The sequence below is a fragment of the Zosterops lateralis genome (assembly GCF_965231275.1).
Source record: "Zosterops lateralis genome assembly, chromosome: 5".
In the NCBI taxonomy this organism is placed as follows: domain Eukaryota; kingdom Metazoa; phylum Chordata; class Aves; order Passeriformes; family Zosteropidae; genus Zosterops; species Zosterops lateralis.
In genome coordinates this window covers 39286784-39311380 of record NC_139766.1, presented here as the reverse complement: position 1 = coordinate 39311380, position 24597 = coordinate 39286784, and the positions used below count along the sequence as shown (strand labels likewise).

The 24597-nt window shown below is 35.3% G+C and overlaps 1 protein-coding gene across 2 annotated transcripts in view; it reads right to left on the bottom strand.

Annotated features, from left to right (window-relative positions):
• Window positions 1-24597, bottom strand: part of SPOCK3 (SPARC (osteonectin), cwcv and kazal like domains proteoglycan 3) — a 143674-nt gene that overhangs the window by 72507 nt on the left and 46570 nt on the right. The window contains exons 2-3 of one of the 2 annotated variants that reach the window (XM_083862503.1): window positions 20663-20708; window positions 8693-8807 (exon numbers count right to left, since the gene is read on the bottom strand). In XM_083862503.1, coding sequence (XP_083718629.1) covers window positions 8693-8775 — 83 coding nt within the window. In that variant the 5' untranslated portion in view covers window positions 8776-8807; window positions 20663-20708. The remainder of the gene's footprint in view (window positions 1-8692; window positions 8808-20662; window positions 20709-24597) is intronic. The other variant, XM_083862502.1, reaches the window with a different exon arrangement.

The window sequence follows — 24597 nt, the reverse complement described above, 5'->3', positions numbered from 1 at the left end:
TCCTTCCTGATCTTTTTTAACAAAAAAAGCCATCTTTTAAAATAAATTCTAAGGAACATTGTAAGAAAAAAGACCATTTTAAAACAACACAACAAAAGCTGACACATTTTTTACAAACAGGACAGTACATTGACATCTCCCAGGATTAGTCAAAATTGTACACTCCAGCAGCTAGACTTTCCTAGATAGTCACAGTTCCTAGTCACATTCTTTATTGTAATCTAGTTTATGAACATAAGTGTCCTAACTCACTGCTTCTTAGGAGATGGTACAACTGAATGTCCTTTCAGCCACTAACAGCAAGACAGAAACAATTACAGCAAGCTGAAATCCATTTTCCTGAAAAGAATTCCAATCCTAATTTATAATCTCATTGCAGAATTTCTAAGCAGAACTCTGATAATCACAAAAATATTCATTGTGTGCACTGATTATCCAGTGCCCCCTCTCGCTCCTACAGCCAACTGAGAATCGGAACAAACTTCCTGCTGGAGCAGTCAGAGAATAAGCAGGCCCAGGACTTACTAAGTTAACTGAAGTCCATATGACTTAGTCTGGCATAGAGCTCCACATTTTCCTTTAAAAAAGGCATATCACAGATTTTTAAATGGGGAAAGTATAGTGCACAACTCCTGTTCTGCTAACAAATAGATACAAAGGCCCTGATTAGGTCTCTTTTATTTAACATCTGCTTTACATACTACAAAAAACAAAAACAAAACCACAAAAAAAATCCCCCAAACATTAAGATATTAATATTTTTTATTTTTACAGACATAGTTTGACAAGTCCAGGGCTTGGATAAGTTCTTTTTCCATAAGGACAGCAATTTCAGAGTTTTGAAGCTGAACTTCAAGAAGCATAAATACTGTATGCATAGTAAAAACCTTAATAAATCATAAGGCTGATATAGACAGCACCGATACCGCAATATACAATGCAATCAACACGAGTGTCTTCTACTAGTGTCAGCAAAAGCTCCATATAGAGAGAGAAGAAATTCCGCGAGAGGATTCTCTAGCTACGTACCCATAATTCCTGCTAACATGAATGGAGCAAACACAAGCTCACCAAGGAATTAACAGGCCTTCACAAGACATGCAGAACGTATGATGTGCAGTTAGTCACCTTTTTTCCTCTCTCATGCAATGAAATGGAGAGTAAAAAAAGAAGCTTCATTTTCTCACTTTGATAAATTAAATTGCATAGCATATAAAAATCTCCAACATATTCAAATTTTCACCTCTCTTAAGCACATAAAAGTCCAAATTATTTTCTCAGCAAGTTCCATTAAGCTACAGCTAAGCAAATTTCCTTTTCAGTACTTTGTAGAGTGCAAGCATGATCACAATGGCATAGTTACACAATAATTGGTCTAATCAAAGCTATATAATGTTAGTATTGTGAATGAAGTAGTGTTGCTCATTAGCCTATTACAAAAGAATTACTGTAAATTCAGCCTACGTGCAGCATCACTTCCTGTGCAAACAAACACAGATAATGCAACAAACTTGAAACACTGCCAAGCTGGCAGACTGGCAGCACAAATTATGCAAAGAACCAGAAAGCCTCCAGTAGATTCAATAGAGCTTGGAGGATAAGAATGATTAAGTGTTTCTGTGTACAACTACAAATCACAGTAATGAATCAGACTACAATTTCCAATAAGGGACTTAACTGCACCAGCTGGCCTTCTTCAGCAGCATTATAATGTGAAATGATGACATCCTAAATAGTGCTGTTTGCAACTTTCACAAAATCTGCCCAAAGGAAGTCTTTTGTTTTCCTTCAGTTTTTCGAAAGCTTTTTATGTTAGTTTTTTTTAAAACAATAACACACTGCAGCACCTAAAATTACATGAGAGCTACAAAGCTATACTCTTCCTTCTTCTCTGCTTTTTTTCCTTTTTTTCTAACCAAATGAGAAAATCCTCCATATCAGCTCTAATAGATTAGCTTTCAAAACTGCTCAGACTATTTAATGCAACTACAGATTTGCAATTACATCCTTTTTCTGTTTTTAATCAGCAATTTAGTCTACATTAAAAGTCTAAATTAAAACCTCTCTTTCCTTTGTTGCAAAGGAGGGGAGATAGCAAAATACTTCAGGTTCAAAAGTATGTTTTGGAAATCTGGGATGCATGTATCCATACAATATGAACAAAAAGTATATATATGCATGTGTACATATTCATTCATACATATGTATGTGAACATATGTACGTACAAGTACACATTATATATGTATGTGCATTTTTCTCACATACAGACACAAATAAGCCTCTCACATATTTGAACTTCTTCACTCTTTCTGCTTGGGAGCATAATCTCATCCGTGCAATACCCACATGAATAGAAACAGAAAAAGTTTTGGCTTTCTTTCACAATGTTACTCTCAGCTTCTGTCACATCATCCAGGCTAATCCACATCATGCTCCAAGGACAAAACACCCATCACTTCCAAGCTAAGATGGAACATTTTCCTCATTTTAAAATACTAAGGTGACTAAACACAGGGAAGAACTTCTGATAATCTACCTAATTTAAAATGTATTTTGACTGATTTTATACATTCTTCAGAAAACTGGAAGAGAACAGAGTCCAGGGCAAGATAATGGTATAGATGACCAATGATTTAACAAATGACCACTTCAAAATATCATTTAAACTAAAACCCTGAAGGAAGTTGTAACAAGATTAAAGGCTACCACAAAAGATATGAAGCTATTCAACTCCTCTACCTTAATAAACTGGATAAGGTGATGCAACATCTTTACCACTATCAGCTTCTGTGAATCTGTAATAAAGTGACACTATTTAATAAGCTGAGATAGTGAAACTGTCATAACTTGAAAACTGCACCCATAGGCAGAAATATTATAGAATTTTTAATAATCCCTAAATTCGGGTCCTATTCCACACAGACTTGGGGCAGGGAACCATTGTCACTAAATCTAATTTCATTTCACAGAATTCTGAGGAGTCACTAATTCTTGGAGAGTGAATTCCGTACTTCTCACCGTCTATACTGCTCACCTCTGCCCAGCTGTGCACCTTACAGATGTCCAGCCTGCACAATTCTCTGGAACCTGCCTTGTGGAGCTCTAATAGAAAAAGAGCAGCTGTAATTTTTTATTTCTTACTTTTAACTTTGAGAAACGTTTTCTTACTGTGACTCTATGTTCATGACTGGTGAACTCTCATTATTTTCCAGGTGATCAACATCTGTAACTGAAATGTTCTTACTGTGAAAAAGTCGCCACTCCTACCTTAACCTTTACTTTAATAAAATGGGGTGAGGTTTATTTTAGAATTGCTAGTATCATCAGAACCTGTGGCTTAGTTAATATTTACTGAGAACCAGTTACTACTGCTCCCTACTCTGAAACCTAAGAATAAATTATTGGGAGAAGGCAAAAAAAATCCAAATAAATAGGGAGTTTGGTATCAGTACACAAGTAAGTGTGTCAGGTCTTTAAACATTGTTATTCCATCTTAACATGCTATGGCAGAGACAAATGCAATCTATTTCTGCCATAGCAGGGAACCGTTGTGTCGATCTGCACAACTGACATAAACAAACTCATAGGAGCATAGCAGGACTTTCACAGTGGGGGCAGGAGGTATTATGTCTTGTGGGGAATTCATAAAAGAGACACATCTACATCTGCCTAGAAAAACTGCACACACCTTCAAAGCACTGAATAATTTAATGCCTCCAAGCATTGATTGATTAAATGTATCCAATCAATTTTACACAGTACTTTTCTTCTACTTATGGAAGAAGAAAAAGAGACCAGTTTTTATCTGATTCCACTAGGATCAATGAGTAAGTACAAGATTAGTCACTAGGTTTTAATATATCAAAGACACTGGGATTTATTTTGAAACGTCATTTTTGGCCCAAAACTCTTCTGCAATTTCCTAATTTTCAGAACTTGTAGAGAAATCATGTTGAGAGAGTCTTCATCACTTTCCAGCTGTAAGCAGTCAAATCTCGGAATGGGCTGTACAATAAGTAGGTCTCAACTGAATTGATCTCCTTTACAAATTGTCTCTTGCAGTGGATTTGAGACAAAAGCAAAGAAAAGCATTTGAAGAAGACAGAGCCCACACCTCCTCTTCACTGTTTCACTTTTAAGTGTTAGACTTAAATATTTTTGACAAACATGGAGTACAAAAAGGATTCTAATAAAAGTAATTCACCTGAAACCACAGGCACTGCCCCAAGTTTACTGTTACACTTACATTAAAATTCTCTACTGGGTAGCAGCCCTTCCCTATTTTTTCAAGTTTTCTTGATCTTCATCTGCGGCTAACCTACTGGCTTAGAAATTCACCTATACACTGCTTAGTTTAGTAGTGCAGCCTCTTATTCACAGAATGTCAGTCTTAGTGAAAATTGCAGTATGTGTCAATATCATAATTGTCTGTTTCAAATCTAGAGGACAGTTAACACACTATTCATCAGGACCTGTAAACCTAGGATAGGTCACCACTGGACTAACTTTTGCAGTTTTCTGCGCCTAGTTAGTTATTGGCTTGCATGGACTTAAAAAGCTCCTGTGTGTCATGGTGTCTGCACACATCCTTTCTCTCCTTGCTCAAAGGGGCACAAGAAGTACATGGAGATTCAAGGCTTTATCTCTAGCACCTGTTGCACTAAATATACAAAAAGCACACATTCCATTGTGGGCATTATGAAATGTCCATTACCACCTACAGCCTTCTCCTCTGACTCATCCCTTTTTCTTCCTCTCCAACTGTCTCCTGGCAGAACACTCACGTAACTTCTTTCCTCTTCCCCAAGCTCACAGGGGTGAACTCATAGTTGCCAGAGATTTTAGTATTGTAGATGCAAGTAACTATATCTCCTGACACTGAAGAGATTGGAAACTAAATGGAGTAGATGATTCCTCTTAGTGTGATGAATATCCTGCCTGTCATGGTAACACTCACAATCAACACATCACAGTATAAGCAATATTGTATTCCATATTCTGCAAGTTGTATTTGCAACTTAATAAGTTATACTCCAAAGCATTTCATTACTTCATGTAAAGACCCTTTACAGGTTTTTTTTCCCACAAAGCCCTTTCACTTAACCAATAAGGATAAACTGGAAAGCACAATGGGATGGCAAAACACCATTCAGCCAAAAGGGAAAGTTAATGACAAATTCCCACATTTCAAAGAATCAATGAAAATTCTATTTTACACCATAGTTTGAATTACCCATTTATGATGCATTCAAGCGCCAGCAGATACTCCCTTCCCACAGCAATCCACAAGGGAATAATAGGAGCAACGTTTATACACATACCCTGCATGTTTTCCCCTCAAGTACGTTATCTTTTTTTCACAGCACAGAGCTAAGCATGTAGCACACAGAGCACAGCTTCCAACACTACAGAGAGCCAGCAGAGATGCAAATGCTGTTACCTGCTACCAACAAAAATCTTGCTCCTTTAAACATGTCCCTGTGTTTTTAAAGTCCTGGTACTTCCAACTATTCTCGTGACCAATGACCTACAACACCTATTTCATCTTTTTGTCAAATGCTATTCAGACTTTCCAGGACATCACATAAAGGAAGCCCTTGTGCTGTGGCCCTGCAGGAGTGCGCTAGAAGAGGACTTGCCATCTTGGCAGTCTACCAGAAAAGGAAATGAGCCTTGAGAGGAGACTGAGGGGAGAGCATGATCTCAGCTGCCATGGAAACTGAGGAAAGAGCAAAACTATAGGCTTGCCTGACCCACAACTCCATGAAAAGGACAGTGAGACACAGTAGCTGGTTTTAAAACCGTACAAATGCAAGCACACTGCAGCAAGATCACAATGCTGAGATCCCCAAGCTAATAGAAATTTTACTACTTCTGAAAGAACAGGTAGAATCATCACTAAAGTGTGCTGTCACATTAATTAATCCTGTTGGGACCTTGTCATGTCACTGCCACATCGTGCCACTACCAGCCTTGCAGGTGGCTGGGATATCTGCCCATGCTTCACTGTGTGCAGCTGAGGGGCCCTCAGAAATTCAAATGGGGCTATGATAGTTTGGAGATTGTACTGTACAGAGAAGAACACCTAGGACAGCACGGACTGAATAACAATGTCTATGCCTATCTGTTTTTTCTGCAAGTTAATTTCTTACAAACAACAAAAGAAATTACTAAATTGAGTCCTCCATTTGATACAATTATCAGTCTTCACTGATTAGCAACGTCTCTGTTTATGCTATTACCTAAAGAAAGCAACAGAATTTGTAAACAGAAATTTATGAACTAGGTAATAGGGTTGCCTGGGAATGCTGTTTCCAGTAATAGAGAATTCAACTATAAATCAGTGTATTTCAACTTGATGGCACTACAGAAAAATCTATTCAGCTGTAACTGTATTTAATGCCTCTTTCCCCAGGGGTAGCCCAAAGGTGCCCATAACATTTTATTTATCTTGGAAGTGTGCAAAGTCTCCTCTTCCTTGACATTCTCTAGGGGATCGTCTTTGCCACTGTATCAATTCATATACTTTAAACTACTTTTCCTGTGCAACGGTCTTGGGAAAAATCTCTGGAACATCTATGGATCTTTACAGCAAATATCCAAATTAAAATCTATGGGCAAGTTCTTTATGAAGAGTTCCCAGTAGTTCATGAACAAGGTCTCAACTATTTTTTCAGAAAACATCCCCAACTGCCTTTTCTTACTTATTTATGTTATCCGGTCCTAGAAGAGTATCACATGTGCACACAGACAAACTAAGGAAAAGGAAAGATTACTGGGATGAAATTTTGTAAATGTTTACTCACAACAGATTACATGCAAATGATATATTAGAAATGGATACTCGTAAATAGTTTATATTATCAACTGTTAAGTTATGCTTTCTCATCTAATTTTTACCAACACTCATAGAGTGGACTAGGCCTTTGGGAACTCTAGGAAACAGATGGCCCTACTGATAATCAGCATGCAAACTGTAGATACAAGTGAAGGAATAACATGTTGGGCAAAGAAAATCAGTAGTGGTAAAGAGACCCAGCAGACATGACTGTTTGTGTTTATGATATCCATACTTTAATCCCACCATGTTACAAAAAGGTCAGAAACTGCATGAAGAAAAACCTTTTTAGAAAGAAAGCACAAAGCAATTACTTCTCCTTGTATGTGGCAATCTGGGGGAATAGGGAGATCTAAGTGTGGGAAAATCCAGCCCTGCTCAGCACAAGTAGGTAGAAAATTGCTTCATCTACTTTAAAAGACTAGATTTACAGCTCTTTTTACAATCATCAAGTTGCTGCTATTCTAAATTTTCCCATTATTGACTGCATTATATTCAGGCAAGTTTGTCTTTTAAAATACTATCTTTAAGAAAGAGTACTAAGAACTGTGGGAGGAATAATACAGGGATGAAGACTGATGTCAAAAAGTTTCTTAATTCAACAAGAGCATGCATCACCATCTAATCTAAGAGTTTTCAGTCGTCACCTACTGCATGTATACTTAACAAGGAAATGTCATTATTGTCATTGTTTTCCATGACATATAATACCTCTTAGAAAATTTGAATTATTATGTTGTCTCTTCAAAGTTAACACTCATATATTCCTGACACTTCACATGCAGTTGAAATCGGGCTACCTACCTTTGTCTGATAATAATTCTTGCACCATATATAGTACCTTATCAAACTAAAATGTCTAGCACTACACTGAAATTGTTTAATGTAAACAGTGTAACTCCACAAATACTGTTGAGTTTTTTGTTAATTAAGTACAGCTGCAGATCGAGAACAGTTCAAACTTTTCCTTTCATTATGTACTGTCTTGCTTGTCTGAAAAGCTCCAGATAGATGTATTTAACATAACTAGACAGTCAAAGAACATTCCTTGTATCATTCATAAAACTGTACTTGAAATGATCCACTTCCAACACACAAGGAAGTCTCATTTTCCTCAGCTCTTTTTAGCCCCTACTGAGCAAAGCACTTTAACAGACACTTATTTAAATCAATTTATTGAAATTTAGCCATTCTACTGTGTCCTGCTTCCCACAATGAAGTGGGAAAAAAAAGAACAATCGCAAGTTGAAAATGCAATTTGACTCCATCTCCTTAGCACGCAACAGTCAACTCAACTAAGTGTATGGTTCAAGTTGTACATACTCATATTTCTGCCTCAGATAAAGCCACAGAAATACACAAATTTATTTTATATTTTCTCCTTACATTTAACCATTCCAGCATGCAAAGAAAATCAGAATGCACAGGAGAAAAAGAAGAGGGGAAAAAAACCACACTAATCTCAAAATATTTACAGTCTATCAGGCTGTTAGCTACACTTCAGCAGGCAGTTTTGAGTTCTCTGACTTCATATAAGAAGTGATGATGTCAAAGTAATGTACAGCAGTAGGATACTATCACAATATTTTATTCATTTGGTACTGGCACAGTGGGTATTTTCCTAAGTGTATTTGTACTAGCAGCATGCAATATTTAAATATGTATACCTTCTAGTTAAAAAAAAATAAAATCAAATAGTAAACATTATAGTCAAGCTATGTATACATAATGATTTCTAAAACCCACTTCTACGCTGCTCATATGATGTTAAGTAATTAAACTAATTACAATGGATTTATAGTCAGTCATGAACACTACAAAAATTGTACAGGATTAACTTTTAAAGTATTTACCTGTGCGTAAGCCTTCGGTGACTGATGCAAACTGCAGTTTGTTGATCCTGTGCAACACAGACTTTATGGCGACTACATTTCATCTTCAAACATGGATCTTTAGCTGGATCTAAAGCTGAAAATAGTTTTAGAAAGTTGTTAACAGTTATCTAGAACATGAAATTAAGGCAAGAAACCCCTCACATAAAACCCACCCACTATGTGGAGGGCGTTGGCCTGCTGCTTGTACAGTGCTGGACTGCAAGGAACCAGGAAAAAATACAGCTGTTGTGTAAGTAAGTAAGTAAGTACTCCCTGCTATATTGCTTTCACAATCACCACTTTCTGACTGCCCAATCCCCAAATAATGGTATTGCCACCTTGAAAGCAGTTTCCCTTAAGTGTTCCCTTACTAAGACACAAATGGGTTCTTTCTACTCAATGTTAAGTGGTGAAAAACGACACTGAATTTACTGAGAAATTATTACTCAGGTCAGATTTCAGTAAAAGAAAATGTAAACTAAAATATTCAGGTGAGTGACTTGTGTGACTCCATCTTTAAACATAAATTCTACCTCCTTCTAGTTGTCTACTTATGCTTTGTGGTTTGTTTTTTGTTTTGTTTTTTAGCTGGTCCTTCAGTCATTATCCATAATCATTTTTGAAGTACAACTCCAACTATGAACAGAGATTTCTGGCTATAATAATACTGGAAGGGCCAAATAACGGGGTTTGTTGCCTACTACTAAATTTGCACTTTTCTGAAGTAGCCATGCCTACATGGCTATAACATAGAAAAACATCTGCCAGTTTAAGCTCTCACAAGAGACAATCAACTTCTACCTTCTCCGATCTCCATGGTGTCCTTTCAAGTAATCTAAGTACTCCAAAACTGATTTTTTTTACCCCTATTGATATTCTTTTTTAAAATTAATAAAGCTATGAACAACTGGAATTCAGTTTTCCTATGTTCTTATTCACATTAGCATATTACTGTCCAGCATTCAATCATATTTCAGAAATGCTCTTTCCCCATTTCTTGCATCTGCTTATAAAATATCACAGAATCACAGAATATTCTGATTTGGAAGAGACCCACCACGACCATCAAGTCCAGCTCTCTGCCCAGCATAGAACATTCCAAAAAACAACATCATTTGCATATATATTTTCTGAAAGAAATTTCTTCTGTTCTTTACAATCAAAATAATCTTTTAACCACATCTCTATGTGACCCGACAGAGGACATTAACCCAGGCCTGCTAACCACGCATGGTAACCAGAAAACAAGAATGGAGCTGATCATTAGTTGCAGTTCTGACGCAAGATGTTGTAGTGCTAAGTGTGATTAAATATAGTCTGAGGAGTGACTTTTTCAGTTTTCTTTTATAATAATACATTCAGCTGTGCAAAAGAAATATATCGTATCATCAAAGAAAAAAGAGATGGAATCATTAGTATAATAATAATTCAATGCCAAAAGAAAAGAAGTATTTTGTTAACTGCAGCAAAAGACATATTAAAAGACGTAGTCTTCTTCCACATATTCTTATTTCTACAGCAAACAAGCCATAAAACCACCACAAGTAACCCAGAATGCATCTGATTACAACAATTCTATATGAATGGGAAGCGAATGCAGCAAAAAACTTTACTAAACTAGAGTTACAGAGTTGGAGTCAAAATTAAGGCAAGCATAACCTTCTCCAAATTACTTCAGATCTTAGATTCCATTCAAAATATTTTCTCTGCTTTAAGTCAGGCAGTACTAGTAATCATTTAAGGTACTGGTCCAAGTATCTATTCCCAAAATGCTCCCTAATGGAGACACTAAGGTAGCCATACTGGAATATGGTCTATCTTCAGATAACTCTTCTGTAAAATAGAATAGGTAATGAAATTTTTTAAAAAAACATGACTAACAGAAATATGGAATCATATAAGGATGCTGAGTTTAATACCAAGTAGGAAACAGGTCTCAGGAAAAAGGATGAACATGGGAGATCAGGTAACCATTCCCACAAAATGGTTAGGTCATTTCTAAAGTTCTTGGGATGCTGAAGGTATGTTTTGACAATTCCATCAAATATAGCTAGCCATAAAATATGGTTTTGGCAATATGTTATGTTTTGGCAAAATATTACAGGCAGAACCCAAATTTACAAGGAAGAAATGGTAATTTCCCACTGTGTCTTTATGACAACATAAAGATGGGTATCAAATGGAAACCAGGACTTTCAGTATTTACTGATAAAAGTAATATAATCTTTTACTATTTGCTGACTCAGTGGTTATCACGCCCTGTATGTAACCCTTTATCACCTCAGGTGAGCTATATACTCAGTGGGTAAGGTGAGTAAGCAAGCAGACCCATGGGTGCCAAAATCACAAGACCATTTTTATATTCAAAAGCATGCTCAGCACCCGGGGTCTTTCCACTGACACTAACTCACATTATCACTCCACGACCTACTGAACTTGTTCTCTGTCAGCTGTAAGCTCCCTGTAGAAGTGTTTTTTCCTCATCTTACGTGTGACACATGGCCCCCTTTTTCCCAGCACTTTTGCATGAAACTTTCTTACTTCTTGATGAAGAAGTCAAAGAAAAACGTATATCATTGGAAACATTTTTTTAAACAGCAAGGGAGAGATCAGATAAATAATTGATAAAAAACTGCAGATTTTTGGAACATGAAAAAATGAACTAATCGAAGGGTCGATGTTTGCTTGGATTAACAACATGCCAGAGGATAAAACAAGAAAGAAGACTGAAAGAAACATTGCTAGAAACCATGAAAACCACTCTGAGTCTTCCTCTTTTTTCTCTCTCTGAACATCAGATGCTCTAGTCAAGCCTACATTATAAAGTACACGGCATCCACATCAGATTGCATTAGCGATTTTGCCAGCTTTGAAATTAGGTATTTACAAAAGCATGGAAATGGGTTGCCTTTCTTTTGAGTCTGGTTTATTTGATATTTGGAACTGACAAATTAATAATTTTCATGAGAAATAAAGGCTAAACCACAAGAAAAAGAGTTTTCAAATCCAGGGTCTGAAGATCTTCTAATTCCCTTACAACACAGTGACACGTCTGACTATGTGTCTGGTCTCTACAAGGAGTCATCCTAGTTCTCTTAAACGACTATGAAAATGCATAAATTTATACCAGGAAAAGTATAATAGACTTCCGCTAAGCATGTAACTCATCTATATAATGAAATACATGAGACTAAGTCATTATTTCTTCTGTCCATCTCCTAGCTATCCCTAAAAAAAACATTCCTGGTATTCCCCCACCTCAGAGTATGCAGACTTGCACAGACAACACTGCATGTTTCTTTCCATTTCTGCCAAAATAAGCAGCTTTGAAAAAGTATTCACACCAAAATCATCACAAGCACAAGCATCAAAATTCCCCAATGGGACTGATGTATTCATCACAGATATTGTCATCAACATGAAACAGCTATCAATCCAAGTTTTTATCCAATTAACATTTCCTAAAATATCATCTTATTTATGAAAATTAGAGACTTCCCCCCCATAACTGAAGTGAAAACATCAATTGTACAGCAAAACTACACTGCTACTGAAAACCAGTAAAGGTTTGCACTACAGAGAGGACAGTCTAGATGTAAGAAATATATTTATGTAAGTCTTGTCAGAAATCATCTCTTTACTTCTGTATCAGCTGACTTCCTACAATGTCACATACAACCAGCTTCTGAAGACGCAGGTCTGATCTTAGCTTTAACAACTTGACAATGTTCAGCTTTACACAGCTTCTTATATGCAGAAAAGTGTACTTGGTATAGGTTATTTCTCTGCATGCCTACTTTACACTTGTCCATGTTACCTGGCTACAATACCATGAAATGTCATGTTAACTAAATTTCAACAAACGGAAAAATACCACTGTCACAAAAAGCATATCAAATATAATATGTTTTTAACATCTACTATTTCTCTAAGTACTTACATTGTAAATGACAAGTAAGTTGCTCTGCCATGAGGAACTTCTGCTGACTTTCATAGATTAGTATGGATTTGTTCTTCTCGCATGGTAAAGAAGCAATATTTAAAAAATTGATTCAATTATTACTAATGGATCTATTTATTTATAATTCAGAATTGGGAAAGCAATTAAGAAAAGCTTCCCGTCATCCCTTCTGTAAGCTAATTTACAGCTACCACTCCCAAAAACTGACATTAGTCAGAACATCACTTTTATAGGGAGTACAATAGGATATAAAAACTAGCAAGCCATAACATAGGAATATTCTTAATGGTAGCACTGGGGCAGAAACCAGACTAAATTATCATTATTCCACAATCTTCTGAGTGCATTTTAACATGTTTCTTATTTTCCACTCCAAGTAAAATCAAAGGTGAAAAAAGGTTAAGGACAAAGTTTTCAGACTTAAAGTCTATCTTCTTCTTTCAGTGTTCCGATTGGTTTCTGATGGGTGAAGTAAGAAGCAACTACATATTCTGTTTCCATTTACCAAAACTTCAGCTATGCTTTGTGCATCCCATGAGTCATTTAATTCCCCTACTTTAAAAAGCAAGCCTTGACTTTTTTGCCTACAAAGTTTTCTTGTATGACAGTGCAGGGAGAAAAAAAAAATTAAATTATCTGAAAGTTTTAACTAAAATATTAATAATCAGGTGAAATGCCTAGGTTATAACCCAAGGCACACAGAGCCGTAGAAGACAATGACTCATATTGCCTCCTTGATAAATCACACAATTCCTGAAGGCACCTAAAGACCATGAGTATCTTTACTTTTCCATTTTGAAAACTGACAATTTCTCACCTCCTATAGCAGGATTTCTCACTGACAAATGTTGTGGGTCTAGATAATTGCAGAATCCCAGCCCCACAATTTCCAGTAACAGTAGGGAGGAGAGCAAGGCAGAGCACGTAAACACTCAGTTGATATTGTCGGCTAACACCAAGCCCAGATAAATGTTTAATTAAAATTAATAGTGGTAATGGTTATCTTTGGCCTAAATTGTACGGCGATGAGCATTCAAAATTTGCATGTGCATCTTCAGACCCCCCTCAGTCACAGATGGTTTGAACCCACACTGCTGTAGATTCATAACAAGAAAAGCCCATCTTACTATGCAACACGTCTACCGAGAAAAAACACCTTTTAACTTCAACATGAAAATGAATCACTGTGCAGCTAGAAATCTGAAATTCAAAAATAAAACTGAGAGAACAAACAAGAAATAGCCTACATCTCAGTAACTTGATGGGGGCATTCTGAAAAAGAAGAATCTCGAATTTTTGTTTCTCTTTCCAGGGACTGTATTTGCCATGTAAGATTTACTATATTGCATACAAAGCAGAATGGGTAACTACAGCTGGATGTTCACAAGAGGAATCTTCCTGAACACTAATTCCATCTGGACACATGAATCTACAACTTCAATAAGAAGGCTAGAGTGGAGGTTTTTCTGCAGGTGGCAAAAGAAGTAATTAAGTTTAGATTCAAATCCCTAAACATCATTGGTTGTCTAGTCTGGTTTCTAACTTGTGAGCAAGTGCTTCAATAATTAAGGTGACCATGAGTATGGAGGTAGCTTCTATCCAAGAATCTCCTCTCACAAGTGCTCAGAACTCTTCATACTGATGACTCAAGGACAATCGTATAGTCTTCATCAGTCTTTTGTAAAAAAGCATCATTGTTCCTAATATTCTATATTACTAAGCTCTGAGACATCACCACTGAGTTTCTAGCTGCCCTGCAATGGTTATTGTTATGCCACACAAAAGTTCTGATAAACAAAGAATCTAATACCAATCTATATAAATAGAATAAATTATATATATATATATATATATAAATAATATATATAATAAATGTAAATATAATGAATAATATATATATAATAAATACAAATCTAATACCAATTTATAATCATCTGACACTGGTTATAACCACCTGACACAATGTACTGCATATTTCCATTTTGCTCACTGCTGCAAATAGTTTTCTCTAAAAAAGACACAAAAATGCTATTACACTGATCCATAACATGGTACCTGATATTCTAGGTACTGATAACATAAGTTTAAATTTTATATTTTTAGCACTTATTTTATCTCCCAGTCTCGTCTTCCTCTGGAACAAATCCACTAAAACTTAATCTTATTTTCAAATTTTCAAATACTTCACTCATTCTTTCTCCACTCCTTATGAAACAGTCATCTTCACTGAGTCACACTTTTTTAAGCCACTTGTGCAGTGACTAAATGATAAGAAATTCTCCCCCTCACAAATATCTATGATCTCTGCTTCAAAAACATCCCTCTGTCTCTGTGTTTTGTCTTTTGGGTATTACTTGAAAGTTTACAAGAGAATAGGTTACAGGTAACTCAAAAAGAGATGTAAATGAGAAATTCCATGTAGTCACAGTCAAATGCCCCCCTTATCATTATCTCTGACAATTCAGAAATGATCCTGTTTATTTAAATTGCTGAAAAACATAGTTATTTTGGGCTCAGACTGGTGAAAGTGACAACAAAATTAAGACAATTATACTGAGTTTCTTCTATATATAATAAGGAACTCACAAATATTCCTGCAAAGGAGAATATTCTGACAAGGAGAAATGCACACTTCCCTGGCATACTTTTTAAGTTTTCAACAGCTTTAGTAAAGCTCTTTTGTTTGTTTTTTGTTTTTTGTTTGTTTTTTTTTTAATATCAAAATGTTCAATTTCTTGATTTGGCAGAAAAGAAATAACACCTTAAGACTACTTGAACATTCACAATAGTGATATATCACCAGCAAACAGTTAAGCATTATATTATTCTTTCCTAAATACTTTAAATCATAATTTAGAGACATGCTGGCTGTGTTCTTCTGGGTTCTCCAAATTGGGCAACAAGGGCAAAGAAACATCTGCATACCTGTAAGAACAGAAATGCATCTTCCTGAAAATTCTCTCACCTATTGTCTCACTTGTCAGGATGATTATTCTTGCAAAACAACATGCTGTAAGATACAGTGCTGGTGAAGCCGTACCTCGAATCCTGTGTTTAGTTTTGGGGCCCTCTCTACATTGAGGTGCTGGAGCATGTCCTGAGAAGGGCAAGAGAGCTGGGGAAGGGTCTGGATCTGATCTGTATCTGATGAGGAACATCTGAGGGAGCTAGGGTTGTTTAGCCTGGAGAAAAAGAAACTCAAGGGAGATTTTATCACCCTTTACAACACCCTGAAAGGAAACCGCACTGAGGTGGGAGTTGGTCTTTTCTCCCAGCTAACAAGTGACAGGACAGAAAAGAAATGGCCTCAAGTTGCACCAGGGAAGTTTTACATTGGATAGTAGGATTTATTTTTTTTCCCCTGAAAGGGTTGCCAAGCACTGGAAGAGGCTGCCCAGGGGAAGCAGGTGAGCCATTGTCCCTGGAGGTAGTTAAAAGATGCGGCACTCAGCAACATAGTTTAGTGGTGGGCTTGGAAGTGCTGGGTTAAAGGTTGGACTTGATCTTAGAGGTCTTTTCCAACCCTAATGATTCTATTTTTCTCTCTTGGAGAACTCTAATTTCTGTATTTCATTATGTGTTCATAAGTTACATAGAGAATTTTAATCATAATTTCATTTTACTGTAATCAACTCCAGCTTCTGAATTTTTTTTAACTAGCTAAACCAGAATCCAGTAGGCTATTCACAGTAAGTATCTAATACATCAGAAATATAAATATATCTGCATTTTAAAGAAGCCTGGAATAACAAAAATGACCAGGAGATGTACTTGTGGCAAAACTGAATGATAACTTCCACATAAAATAAATTCTGCAAAGAATGTCTTAATGATTTTTGTATTTGTAATTTTAAAGATAAACAGGTCTTTAAATACACGAAGTTAAATAGGTCAAAAAGGCAACTTCTAATATTTCAGGTTTCATTCTTCTATTCAAGTAAAACTACGTACAGCTCTTTTTTCTTCCTTACCGTCTTTGCTTATTATTTGGTTCTTTTAAAGGGATTTAATTAACTATTTCTTTTTCCCTCACTATTAAACTGTAATGTTATTTCCAATTTCATATTCTTAATATATTCCTCTATTAGCTGCTTTACATGCCTTCAAATTGAATTTCTGTGGCAAATATAAGCAAATCTGGCCTTTAAGTGAGCCTGTAAAGAGGAAGCAGTCCTAGTACACACCAAAATATTTTCAAGTACACAGTACTGATGGACTTGACCATTGTCTGGGACATGCCAGCACAGTAAAGAGAAGCTGGACTTCTAAAGTGAGAGATTTTCAGGACTAAATTTTAGCAAGTTTGTAACTGCAAAGAAACAGTTCCCCACACCCTTTTCTCAGGATGGTGCCAGCTGGAGAAGCTTTGGTGCTGTCGCTGGACAGTCACCGTCACCCTGCAACACATTTCCACTTTTCTGACATAACTATCTGTGGGTCTGAACAGTCACCTGAATCCAGGATTTGGCCATGTTAAAAACCAACAAACAAACCAACCACTTCTTACTTTATCTTATAATAATCCTTGATATGACAACTCTAGACCTAACATCAGGGCATAAAGCAAACATGTCAGGACACTAGGAATAAAGGCTTAGACTGCTACTGAAGGCAAGTAAAATCTCTTACTATGGGTTCAGTGTAGCCTCAATAAGAATCCTTTCTACAGCCTCTTCTAAAATGAGCTATAAAATTTAGAATTCATCCAGTGATCCTACAAAAATAAACACTGAAACAATTTGCAAGCCGATGTATATTATCCAGTGAACCTGAGTCAGGAGCCAAGCCTGTGAATTGTACAGGACAAGGCACTTATCTGATGCTGCCAAAATAGATAAATTTATAAAAGAGAAATAATAAAAGAATAATTTAAATACAGAATCAGATAATTAAGAAAAAGCACCATGAAAGAGTTCCTCAGACATCTACAAGAGATCTTTCCAGGCAAGGGCCAGCTGAAAGTATCATAAAGCAGTAGGAATCTGTTTAACATAGGATTTAGTATACTTCATTAGTGAGGAGGATTCCAAATATACTTAAATAGCTGAAAATGGAAATTGGTCACCAGATTAAATAAAGTTTAGTCTTAATAGTAAATAAGCCTGAAATATTTTAAAAAGCTTTTCAGTTCTGCACTTTTTGAAATTCATAGTGTCCTCCTTTATCTGAGACAACATTTTAAAGTGCTACATGATACATTTTAATTGTAAAGCAGTGCAATTTATCTTGAAAGTGATGGATATATATTTTTAGTTTAAAACCATGAATAGTTCTATTATAAAAACTAGATCAGGACACATCAAATGCAGCAAAGTTAATTTTACATGACTGTTTTCAGTCTTCAACTAATGGATCTTCATTAAACTCCCTTATGACTTCCCAGGGCTTGCAAATGAGTGAATCAAATTATTTTATTGAATATGACTCTGAATTATTTCAGTTCAGTACAGAAATGTATTTGCAGAAATGTACAGAAATTATAGAGATGTGTTTGCACATATTTGGATATCCTTAGCTACCCAAATTATTACAGAACTAGGTAGATGAAATACACAGAGCTAAAAGGCAAACATTAAACTAAGTGAAATATTTCAAAATCTGGGTTTGTTGTACAACAATTTCTACAAAATTCCTGCTGTAAACAGACATCTAATATAAACTGATACTACAAAAGCCAAAACTATTTCAATGGAATGGTCTACAAGAAATTTTATAAATACATCTACAAACCAACTATACCTTCAGGGTGTTCAACCTCTACAGAAATGCCACACTGCAATTTTTTCAGTTACATGAATATACTCTACTTTTCCAGCAAGTTATTTCTATTGAGAGGAAAACATCCTTTCCATTTCACAAAATTACACCAGTGTCTTTGTGTATGCAATTTCATTCAATAGTTACACCCTCCAAGCTCTGCTACCATGTGTAGTCTAAAAATAAAATGCAACAGAAGTATTCTGTGTATTTCCATCTGACGTAAAAGTGGCGCATGAAGAAAATGTGTGAGAAAATATTGTGTGTGTATGATAAAGCATTGATAAAGCTACTAAAGTAGTCACCTTTGAATAGTCCTAAACACAAAACATTCTACTTGCTTATTTCTAAAACCACTGAAAGAGCAAAACCTGCCTTTTAGCAGTAACTGAATCTGCTAACAGAACACTCGGATTTATTCCAAGAGTAATACCTGCCCCACATAATTGTTCATTAATAAGTTACATTGTGCTATTTATAGAAAAACAAAAACATTCAGGAGTGTATACATATATATACACGCATACAAAATAGACATTCAAAACATTTAATTATGTTTTTTTGATTTTGTAAGGATATAAGCAAACAAGAGTTCAATGAGAACAAGTTGTCTTTTTCAAACAAATGTCAGATGTTGCTTAAAGAAATGGTGTTGGTAGATTGCAATGCAAATCGTAGTATTTTTCCATCTTTTAAAATAGATCTTGCAGCCCAGGAATAAATACCATTATACATTTTCATAGTACCAGCTGCCCTCCCAGTATGCTTGGACATGTATTTCCATATAGAAACTCTTATTAATACAAATAGAATTACACAGATCTGTCTACATAAGCAATTCTGATATATTTTAAACCATTAACATAAGAAGGCCTTTCAAAATGTGCTGAAGTATGGAAGAATGAATTAAAACACTACTCATAGAATCATGAAATAATTAAGGCTGCAAGAAATCCTAAATATCATCTAGTTCCAATGCCCCTGTTCACTGCTGGCAGTGAACTCTCCACTAGACCATGTTACTCAGAGCCCCATCCAGCCTGGTCTTGAACACCTTCAGGGATGGGAAGTTCACAGTCTCTGGGCAATTTGTTCCAGTGCCTCATCCCATCTTACAGTAAAGAATTTCTTCCTAATATGTAATTTAAACCTAGCCTCCTCCTGCTGCACGCTATTGCTTCTTCTCCTATCATATAGGAGAAGAAAAAATCCCTTCTCACCAGCTTTCATGCAGGCCCCTTTATGGACTGGAAGGCTTCAATTTAGTAACACTCACTGTTTTTATAATATGCACAACTACCAATTCCTTGAACCACAATTTTTTATAATATTACAACAAAAAAATATCTCCCACAAGTCAATAGCTATTGTGGAGAAAGCTCTTGAAGTTGCATAAACACTATCTTCACAACATTTTTATCTTGGTCTCTTGTTTACAAGCCCCCATATCGTTTCTTCACTGCATTTATGCCAATGGTGCTATCAGAAAAGACAGAATCCCTGAAGCATTTCTCAGAGCAATTAAAAGAAGTATCAAGACTTTCAGCAGTTTTAAAATCACAGCAATACACTTTGAAACAACATAGAGGAGGGAGATTATATTGACAGTAAATATTAAGTTACAATGCCTGGGGAGGGAATGTGTAATGGGAGTATTTGCTCCATTTGCTCATAGTATTCTCAGCCTAAAACTGTTGTGCTGCAGCATTCCCAAAGCTCCAGCTGCATTTTGCCTCAAGATAGACCACTTGAACATGACAGACTTCCAAATTTGGGTTTCTAGATCATATTTTATCCGATGGATATAAAGAGACATTCAAAATCTTAGTAATTTCTTTTCCTGACTGCGAAAGACATGTATTAGACTGCATGCCTGTTTTTTGTCAGATGTCCTATGAAAAGGTATGAGTTCTTAACTTAAATATACAAATATAATAAAATCTTCCAAACCTCATGTTTTTTCAAGGGAAATTTTAAGCTACTTTGGAAGTTTCTAATGCTCCCATCTTTTTCTCTCATCAGTAAATGTTTGAAAAAATCACAGACATAAACCGATGATTAGGCTGAATTTCTGGACCTCTTTAAGTCAAATATTTGAAGACAGAGAAAATTACACAAATGAACAAAATTCTGTTAGTATTCTAGAACAGGAGCACCAATATAATTACTTAAATTATTACTAAAATTACACAAATATAATCCCACACAATTACCTAGGAACAGAATCTTACCTTGATCAAAGGGTTTACCCGGACTCCACGTACGAAAATAATCATCCTGGAGGAGGAGAAACAACCTGAGTTTAGTAAAATATAAGGAATTCTTGAAAAGCTCACAGTATCATAAAAGACAAAAGAAGCATACCAACCTCTACTTCCTAGAAAAGGCAAGCAGGAAAATAAAATAAAAAAGGAGAGAAAAAGATTACAGTTATCATAATGGGACAAATTACTCATACAGAATAAAACAGTGTAATTCAGAGGCCATTTGCATCACTCATAATGAAAAAATGCTACTCAAAAGTGTTACTTACTAGCATTTAAAAGAGAAAATGTCTTGGTCACAGTGCTCACATAGGTAATGTTTCTAACATTGTTTTTAAAATGTTACTGTAGTTTTTTTTCCTGTACCTTAACTTCAAAGGTATTGAAAAACTTAATTATATTTTCAATGCATGATTTTTCAAAAGTAAAGCTTCAAAGTCATCATCAATAGAATACAACTATTTTAAACAATATATGATTTTTAGAAAAATAATTTGCTATGCAGTTTTAACTGCATCAGTAAGATCTTTCATTTAGTTAGCTCTATTTGTCACAAATCATCTTTTTAAGCATAAAATATCTCCTTAATTATGTCATCAGCAGTATTAGGCTTCAATTCCAAGAAGGAAAAACTTGAATTAAATAAATTGCTTTCAAGATTATGAGAAATTATATAACAATTTACAAATTTATAGCCAAGAAAACAGATTGATCTGCACGTCTCAGATAACGGGTGTCCCAGAAAAATGGCTGAAATTATTTATTATTATGTCTTAATGCAACTAACTATTCTCTAGAACAAAATATTTAAAAGATTGTACCAAACATTTTAAAGTCTGCATAAATTAAACTTAACAAAACGCAGTGGATGTACTGTTAAATCCAGCAGTTCCATCTCACTTGCTAAAAGATCACTGTTAAAAGCCATCAATTTATACAAATTTTAACTACTGAAAAATGTAAATCTATTTACTGTAAAGCCACACAGCCAGAAGTTAAAAATGACCAAACATCATGTGTCTTTGCAAGTACAGAACACTTGTTGGGTTTTTACACCAAAAGAAAAAGTGGTTGCAGCCTAAACCATATTTGACTGATTATGTTTTATTAGTAAAAATGCTGTTACAAAAATCTGTGCTTTGAAACAGAAATGAGCAGAATCTGGAAGCGCAAAATGGAACTGTATTTCTGTTCCAATACTTAACCATTCCTTTACTCTGGTGCTGCACAGATTAACACTCTACAAATCAGTGTATGTAATTTGGCTTTTTAATTACTGTATTTTTAAAGTTATAAAAGACATGCAGGCACATCACTTTTTTTAATCACACAAGAAGAAAGCAGAAACTACAATTATGATAGTATTTTTCAAATATTCCTCCTAACAGTCACTATCATGTCATTCCTTCCGTGGTGTTCTGAACAGGTTTGAACCATCTGGAAGGCAGCGCTGTTCCAGGAGACACACTGCAGTGGCAAAATTTAAAATTCTTGAAAAAAACATCAAAGTGGTAATTCTCTTTTTATGTCTACCAAAATCAAAAATGTTTGATTGAGGCCCTGCAGAAAATTGGGTTGTTATTATTAAAATGGTGAAAAATTAGAATATCTAGAACATAAAGTTGATAGAAAAAAAGAGAAGTCATCTTGAGTGTGACAAATAATCCCTCCAAGGCAAAGCATCCTGCATTTTGCTTAAGGAAGACTGTACAAGTGGGGCTTGTATAAATTACACGTTCTCAAGTTGGCATCAAACCATCCAGAAGATAAATCAATTCTTGCTCATCTCTATACTGCAGACAACTTCACAGATATCAAATATAATATCCCTCAGGCACTGCTAGAAGTCTTGCTGACTTACTTCTGTCTACAAAGCAACTCCATACCTTTCTTGTTACCCTTCTGTGAATCTTTTCCAAGTCTGTTTTCTTGCCAACTAGAACTGTGCAGAGCATTCAAGATGAAGCAGCATTATGGATCTATACACAACACAACACTATTTTGTTCTGTATTCTCCCCAAGATACCTGTCTCTCTATTGTGCCTCTGTAAGTTGTCTGTGGCTTTTTTTCTTTTGAATTGTATGATTTGAATGGTTTGCATGAAATTTTCTGTCTTAAATCCAAAATATAAATACTCATAAACCACATATACCTATACTGAATTAATTTTTCCAATCAGCTGCTACTTAAATAAAATCCACTACTGGATATGTTAAACAAAATCCCTATGTGCCTCTACAAACAATTAAAATTGTTAATCAATTGTCAGATTAAACAAAGAAATTGCTTCAATAGTTTAAAGCTTCACAATATTAGAAATATTCCTGAAGCTGTTAAACCTCCTGCATAAGAACCTGGCTTCGTTTAACATTCAGACCTTTCCTGATCTTCAGTCACTAAGTTTGATTATAATAATGTTCAATATCCTCTTCAAAATGTAATCGAGATCATTATATAACATACAAAGCCTCATTTTCATAATTTTAATATAAAACCAGAATGAAGGAATACACAGTTTACAGTGAAGGCATCACAGCACTCTAGGTAAAGTATCCTTTAACAATCCATAAATGCAAAAGTCAATGTCTCAGTACCTCAAGACAGAGACTGAGTCTTCTGAATTCCTTTAGGCGTTTCTTTGCCTTTGTCCTGAGCACGTTAAAGGACAAGTAGTAAAAGTAAGCAGAGTAAAGTCACAGATTTGTACCAGTAACCATACCACCTTTTCAACATTTCCCAGCTAAAAGTATTCATACATTTTAAACAGAAAATTCATCCTTACTGCTCTACTTGAAACTATGCGAAATGTCACGATTTCTTTCAAGTGTCTCTTTGAAAAACACAAAGCACTTCTAATAGCCATGGATAACAGTTTTCAATGAGTTTAATATCCATGCCTTAAAATTATGCATGTTTAACACTTACGCTCATTCAGGGTCATAGTGATGAAGTGTTTCTAAGAACTTAAGCTCATGCTATAATTATATATGCACTTTGAGACTAATAATTTTATTTTTTTTCCTGAAAAGGTCTTACTATAAAAAAAACTGTGTCATCTGAAAATATGACAACTGTAAAAAAAGAACCAAAATAGCAGCTAATCAGAAAAGATATTAAAAAATAGAAAAACAATATATATTCTGCCTTGAACATTTTTATTGCTTCTTTTTGGACTTCAACATTCTTCTATAAGTATTCTCTCCTTGTTAAAAAGGAGCTATTACAAAAGTTTTTTAAAAAATACACATTTAAGTAAGGTAAGAGAGAAAAAAGCTCCATGGGGAAAAAAATCAAACAACAAAATGCCTAACCCATACATGGCAACATAGTTATCTAGCAGAAGTTTTCATCTTTCAATAGACCCAGAACCTCGGATCCTATTACTTTTCTTTCCTCTGTAGCACATTTGTTACATTATTTAGCCAATCCTCCCTCTGCAACATTTTGTGTAGATGGTGCCATCACTTGAACAGAAATCTATATTCTAAAGAAAAACATAGTAACACATGGTTGGTAAGATGAATGACTCAGAGAACAGCAGGTGTCCACAGGCAAGAAGTTAAGTTTCCTCACAAATATTCTCAGACCAAGGTTGGCCTGAAAAATTGGATCAAGAAAACTCAGCCCTTGTTTTGTATTCAACATTTTAGCTCTAGTACGGCCTATACAATAAAAAGTAATATATTAAAATAAAAGCTGATTTGTAACAGAGAATCCACTAAAATTGAAGCAGTTTTCTGAACTTATAATTATCTTTATCTTTTATTGAAGTACAATTTCACTGCTGCAGCACAGGGATACTGTTGTGACTTACAAACTACCACTTTTAGAAGAAATCTAATAGGCAACTGCACAATGTCAGGCTTCATTTATAATAACTTTTCAAGAAACAATACTTCTA